Raw genomic sequence first — 7,207 nt, 5'->3', positions numbered from 1 at the left:
TTTCATGCAATAATTATTGCAATATGTCATGGGAAGGTTGGGAAAATTAATTACTGCTATCTTGATTATAGTTTCAGTGATACAATAGTGGTGTTTTTTTCAATATGGCTAGTCAGATTTATATTTGTTCTTATCTTCATATTTATAAAAACTTTAAGTGTTATTCATAAGTAGTTTTGAAAAGGGGAAACGTAAAAACCCAGGGTCATGTGTCAAATTCCTTTCCTCTAAAACTTACTTCAATATATTCCTTTCCCCTAAAACTTACTTCAAAAGTTAATTTTATGTCATTTAAAGGCAATAAATACCTATTTACTAGGCAAAAGTTCTGTAAATTAGAAATGCAGAAGCAGCAGAAAAGGTTAATTAAAAAAAGAGAGAAAGAAGGGGAAAAACAGATTTACTGTAACTCCTAAAAGACAAACTCCTGTTTCACAAGACCGTGACTTCTTATAATTACAATTTTTTATGGCTGTATCTGAGGGAAAAGATTCCAAACATTAATTACAAATATATAGATATAGCCAGAATATGATTTTCCCACATTAAAATAACTGCAGGTGAATAAGCTATGGTCAAGACTTCTTGAGGCTGTGAACTCAAAGAAAAGAATTCGTAAAAATCTGCAAAAAAAAAAAAAAAGTTCTAAACTGAAGTGGCTCTATTTATTATGCTAAGAATTACTTACTACAAGAGCCATTCAGGTAGGTAGTAAAGAAGATGGTTCCACCAGAACCCCTAGGAAAGATCAAGAGAATATAATTAGTATAATGGTAAAAAGCCTGTAGGCTAACTAAACAACTGGGACTTCAATTCTATGGAATGACTTCATATATAATGTTAAATTATGGCTTCACTATGATTTATTAAATAATAATAATTAAATAAACAATTAACCAGATTCTGCTACTACACTGGGTTAAGCGACAAAACTTTGTGTAGTTAATTACATAGAAACCACTAAATCAAAATCAGATCAGAATGGTGTGAAAGTATTATCTTAATTTCAGTAGAGAGAAGTTTTCCAGTTGTTTTGAAATTCAATTTCAGGAATACTATACTGTAACCCCAAAATATGGACATTTCAGTTCTCTGAATGTTCAATAAATTGGTTGGAGAATTATGAGGGATTTAGTACATATATATGTAGGGTATCAGTTTGGGCAACATCATGTCTACAGAGATGATTTGTCACAAACTGTATGATGATTTGTCACAAGCGAAGATTTTTTGAGAGCTAAAAATGTATCAAGTGACAGAAGAAGCATTAGGATTGTATGAAATCCATAGATAAGCCTCACTGAAAGTAACAGTCACGCTCTAATAAGGAATTCACTTCTATATAAATTAGACTACTGGTTTATCATTATGCTAATAAGCCACAACTTACCAAGGTCTTATCTAAAAGTTTTTTCTCGTTTATGTAATATATTTTTATTTGGAAATGTTAGTTCCAAATCTGACTCTCCCAGGTTGTGGTCTGTGATCATCTCCCCAGCTGTTTTATATCTACTCATTAAATTACCCTGGTATACTCAAGATGAAAATTAGGAAAAGCAATGCATTTTAATTTAACAGTTACAAAATTGGTGGTTCTTGCTACGTACACAAAATGTTGAAATAATGTAAAATACTCATACATACAAGTTATTTTTCTAAAACCATATGCTATAATTGTGATCCTAAATAAAAATTTTCATTACTTTGTTGCAACTGAGAAAATAATCTTAGGCATTTTCTCAACAGCTTTCTTCATGTTTTTACAAACTACCAGATAGAGCACCTTTAATAGACACTTAAATTATGTTAATATACATTAAACCTTCAATATACATTTAAGCTACTTTAATAAATATTAAACTATCAGTTCTCCCTGGATAGCATTCATTAAAAAATTTACCATTTGGCCAAGCAAACATCTTTGTGGATTTCTTTCCATTTCTCACCAAATGTCTTTGATATCCACAAGCTACCCTGGAACATTTAGAAAGAGTTGATTATTATTGATTAATTATATTCAAGTGACTGGCACTTAACAAAAGAAAAAAAATCCATAATAAAGTTACACATGTTTATGTTTATAATGTATGGATTAATCTGGAACCTAATCTGAGCAATTTATTAAAAATTGCTGATGTAAAACAATCAATGAAGTAAATGAAGATTAACAGAAAGCAAAAAAGGAAACACTTAACAATCATTTTATAATAAGAAAAATATATTAAGTCACTAGACCAAAAGTAAGATTGAGAAGAGGAACCATATCTGCAATAGCAACTGAATTTCAGTAGGAGAAGGCGAGAGAGAGATCTCTCTTAGCGGGCACTCCAAAGAACATGGCCTCAGTAAAGGTCAAATTTGTTGAACACAAAGAATAGCTAGGTGGATCTTTTGAAAATGTTATTTTAACATTGTGGACCTAATTGCTTAAACCATTGAAAGTCTAGAACCAGCACTTTGAAATGTGCTCAGAAACAGAAGAGAAACTAGTTAAAATCTAGAAATAAAAATAATTTGCATACCCCTGAAAACCAGCCCTTCCCAGCCATGGCCCTATCATTCTGGACCAACCAAAGCTTATTTAATATACCGTATTTTCCAGAGTATAAGATGCACTTTTTCCCCTCAAAAAAGAGGTTGAAAATTTGGGTGCGACTTGTACACTGAATACAGCATTTTTTGCATCCCGAAACCCCCGCCCCCTTCACCAAAATGGCCATGCATAGCCTTTAGGAGGCTTTCAGAGTGCCCCTGGGGTCTGGGGAGAACAGAAATGAGCAGAAAATGGGCCATTTTTTGCCCAATTTTGCCCAGGAGCATTCTATAAGCCTCCTAAATGCTATGGATGCCCTTTTTTTTTTGAGAAAAAATGGGCCATTTTTTTGCTCATTTGGGGGGGGCACCCCCCAGGAGCACTCTACAAGTCTCCTAAAGGCTATGCATCAGGGGTGGGTTTCAAAAATTGTTCAAACCTACTCTGTGGGCGTGGCCTCCTTTGTGGGAGTGGCTTGCCGCCCATGTGACCAGATGGGAGTGGCCTGCCACCCATGTGACCTGGTGGGAGTGGCCAAGATGATGTTATTACTAGATATTACTACTTACTAGATATTATTAATATTACTAGATCATTATTAATGCGTAGATAACTGTGGTACATTACACACACACCCACACACCCACACACAAACTATGACAGTGTTAGGAAAATACCAAATAAATAAGAATCCCCCCCCCCCAATAAAAAGACTGTCAATGAAACCAGTTTTTTTTTCCTAAGCCTAAGGACAGGAAAGACAAAGTCACTGGAATTAAAACCATCAAGGCAATGTGGAAAATTATAAAGGACAGGCACTCACAGAACCATCAACCACCTCAGAATTACCTAAGCAAGGAGGGTGAAACACACTGCCTTGCAACAAACCTGGCCTGCCCATAGAAAAGCAGCCACTTTGAGACACATAAACCTGGTCTGAACACTTAAAAGCAACATATTGCATCACAAACAAAACATTTGCAAAAAGGAATAACATTTCTTGTAATAAACATTCTATAAACAATAAATAAATAAAAATTCCCTAAAGTAATAAAAAACTACCACGTTCAGAGAATACCAAAGGACCCCACAGTCCTCTCCCTCCTTATCTTTTTCTTTTTTGTCCTAACTTTCTCCTCCTTCCCCCCCAACCCCACTCCCTTCTAGCACTGATGATGTTACCAAATTAGGAGTGCTGGAGAGGAGCTCTCACAGGCACAATCTATCTGCAGCCGTAAATGACTGCAAGCAGCAGCTTCAGGCACCTGCTCGCAGCTGACATTTGGGTGTTTGGGAGCGGAGGTGACGGCAGTGGAAGCGGGCACAGATGGGATGTCCCCGCTTGCTGAGTAGAAGGAGGCAGGGGGATGCGTTGTTTCAGGGTGCCCCGGGCGCCGGCTCCTCTGAGTGCAGCCCATTCCCCCTCCCAAGAAGACCGTTTTCTTTTTAAAAATGCCTCTGCAGACGATCTTGAAAACCTGCGAGGTTGCTTTGGGAGGGGGAAGACAGGCAGCATTTCCCCCACCCCATCCCTGGTTGCCTGCAGCCTCGGAGCCTTCCACAACTTGCACAGTAAAGGCAATTAAGAACTTCTCTCACTCGTGAGATTTTCTTTACTGTGCAAAGGCTTGCTTTAAGGCTGCAGGCTCTGAGGCTGCAGGCACCCAGGGAGGGGGGCAGGGGGAAATGCTGCCCATCTGTCCCCTTCCAAAGCAACCTTGTAGGTTTTCAAGATCATCCGGAGAGGCGTTTTTTAAAAAGAAAATCCTGAAAAGCCACAAGATTTGGAGAGACGGGGAGCTGGTCTTTTTTTTTGGGGGGGGGGGGGGGAATCCCCAGAACCAGGAGCGCAACCCGCCAGTTCTTCTGAGTGCAGCCCATTCCCCCACCCAAGAAGACCATTTTCTTTTTAAAAATGCCTCTGCAGACGATCTTGAAAACCTGCGAGGTTGCTTTGGGAGGGGGAAAACGGCAGTATTCCCCCCACCCCATCCCTGGTTGCCTGCAGCCTCGGAGTCTTCCGCAACTTGCACAGTAAAGGCAATTAAGAACTTCTCTCGCTCGTGAGATTTTCTTTACTGTGCAAAGGCTTGCTTTAAGGCTGCAGGCTCCGAGGCTGCAGGCACCCCGGGAAGGGGGCAGGGGGAAATGCTGCCCATCTGTCCCCTTCCAAAGCAACCTTGCAGGTTTTCAAGATCATCCGGAGAGGCGTTTTTTAAAAAGAAAAACCCTGCAGGCACCCAGCGACCGGGGCCAGGAGTAGTACCAGCGTTTCCGGAAGTTAATTATTTCTGGGTTCACCGACCAAACCGGTTCGCGCGAACCGGGCGATCCAGGAGGAACCCACCCCTGCTATGCTTGCTCTTTTTTTAAAAAAATGGGCCCATTTTCACGAAAAACAGGCCATTTCTGGGAGGTCTGCAGAATGCAAAAACTTTTTTAAAAAAAATTCTCTCTTCAAAATCATGGTGTGTCTTATACTCCGAAAAATACAGTAAGTCTATCAATTTAAATTGGCCAAAGAAGCTTAATCATACTTTAATCAAATGTATAATGTTCTACAATCCTCAAAAAAAAAAAAAGACTTGTTCATCATTAATTCTCCAAAGGAGCCACACCACAATCTTGGTTTGCTATAGAAGATCCCTGCCATCACTACCCCAGACTTCCAACTCCCACTGCCAACACTGCACTGACACTATGCCCCACCATCACCATCAACACACTGATGCCGATTCTGATGAAACCCAAGAAACTGCCATCAACACTGCCAATAACATAAACTAGATTGAGATGGCCATGGGCCAGATGTGGCCCACAGACCATAAAACGTCCAAGTTTAATCTAGACCAGCGATGGCGAATCTTTTTTGGCTCGCATGCCATAAGGGGAGGAGAGCAGGGAGGTCGTGCACGGGCGTGCCGCACCCATAATGCAATGTGCGACCCCCCCAGTGTGCATGCGCGCATGAGAGGTGCTCCCCCCCCATTTTTTGCATGCTTTTTTCGCCATCCCCAGAGGCTTTATAGGAGCCTCGGGAGGGTGAAAACAGCCTACACCCCCCCCCGAGGGCCTCTGGAGGCTTCAGGGACCTTCACAAGGCTTCCCTGGAGCCTCCAGAGGGCTTAAACCAGCCCTACGAGCAAACTGGAAGTGACTTCCGGTTTGCTCGTAGGGCCTATTTAAGCCCTCTGGAAGCTTCAGGGAAGCCTCCTGAAGGTTCCTGAAGCCTCCGGAGAGCTTAAACCGACCCTCCAAGCAAACTGGAAGTCCGTTCCCAAACTTCTGGTTTGCCCATAGGGCCTTTTTTTGCGCTCCGGAGGCTTCAGGAAAGCTCCTGAAGCCTCCGGAAGGCCTCCGGGGGGGAGGGGGAGGCATTTTTCACTCTCCCCAGGCTTCTATAAAGCCTCTGGAGCCTGGGGAGGGTGAAAAATGGCTTTAAAAAAGGCTGAATTCAGCTGGCCAGTGCGTGTATGCGCGCTGACCAACTGACAGGGCAACGCATCGCATGCCCTGACAAATGGCTCCGCATGCCACCTGTGGCATGCGTGCCATAGGTTCGCTATCCCAGATCTAGACCAATCCCTATTTGTTAGCCCCACCTTCCTCGTGGAATTGATGTTCTAATGGCAAAATAAATAAAAATGTTCCTTGAGCTCCATAAGGAAAAGCAGAATATAAATACAGGTAACTCTTGATTTACAACAGCAGTTGGCACCTGAATTTTGATTTCAGATGTAAAACATAACCACATCACTCAGTGACAACAGTCTCTGCAAATTTACTCAGCAATTTGCAACTTCCCCTGCTGGTTTCCCCACTGACCTTTAGAATAAATCATTAGGAAAGGTTGCAAATTTCGATCATATGATCATGGGGTGCTGCAACCAGTCCTAAATGCAAGCCAGTTAGCAAATGGCCAGATTGCAATCATATGACTGCAAAGATGGCCAGAACAGGTCACAATCACAATTTATTTAGTGCTGCTCTAATATCTGAATAATCATCAGTAAATCTAGAAAACACATATTTTTCTAGATAAAATTTTTAACTATAAGTAGTCATTCAAAATCATGCCCTCCCACCCCACCCACAAATATACTACATTTTAGATTACAAGATCACAATTTCAATTGCCACACCAATGATGATATCTCCATTCCCTTTCTCCAAATCTTACCTCAGTACTGAGGGTCAATAACAAATCAGAACTCTGAGGGTGATAAATTATTTGTGTTAAAGGATGGAAAGGAAGATCTGTTAGTACAAAATTCTTTGCAAAATCAGACGATCGGAAGATTCTTCCACTATGGTATGGTCCAGATCTATCCCCAGTCAGTATCACCTAGACAGATAGAAAAGTAAAGATGAGAATCATCTTCCAAACATTCACACAGGAGCTCATCTGCATGGCCAGTTTATGATGTGTTGAAACTAGTATGTCTGAATCCATATTTGGAATAGTTTTTAGAAGGACAAAATAACTCCCTGAAAAAAACCAAAAATATGCATAAGTAGTATTAGAAATCCTAAGGTAATGCAAGACACTGGATTTATGGCTTTTGTGTCGACAAAAGGAACTGCTTTGCTATGCCACAAAAGGATTTTATGAAATCCATTCCGGAAATCTCTAAAGAATTAAACTATTCCTGCTTATCCCTCTAATAGAAATGT

The 7,207-nt window shown here is 40.7% G+C and overlaps 1 protein-coding gene across 1 annotated transcript in view; it reads right to left on the bottom strand.

Annotated features, from left to right (window-relative positions):
• SORT1 (sortilin 1) overlaps positions 1-7,207 on the bottom strand; it is a 58,893-nt gene that overhangs the window by 18,497 nt on the left and 33,189 nt on the right. The window contains exons 5-7 of the mRNA XM_032218223.1: positions 6,714-6,878; positions 1,901-1,974; positions 689-738 (exon numbers count right to left, since the gene is read on the bottom strand). Coding sequence (XP_032074114.1) covers positions 689-738; positions 1,901-1,974; positions 6,714-6,878 — 289 coding nt within the window. The remainder of the gene's footprint in view (positions 1-688; positions 739-1,900; positions 1,975-6,713; positions 6,879-7,207) is intronic.

Source organism: Thamnophis elegans, chromosome 5, assembly GCF_009769535.1.
Source record: "Thamnophis elegans isolate rThaEle1 chromosome 5, rThaEle1.pri, whole genome shotgun sequence".
Lineage (NCBI taxonomy): Eukaryota > Metazoa > Chordata > Lepidosauria > Squamata > Colubridae > Thamnophis > Thamnophis elegans.
Note: the sequence above shows the minus strand (reverse complement) of the source record. Positions and strands in the feature narration are given on the sequence as shown.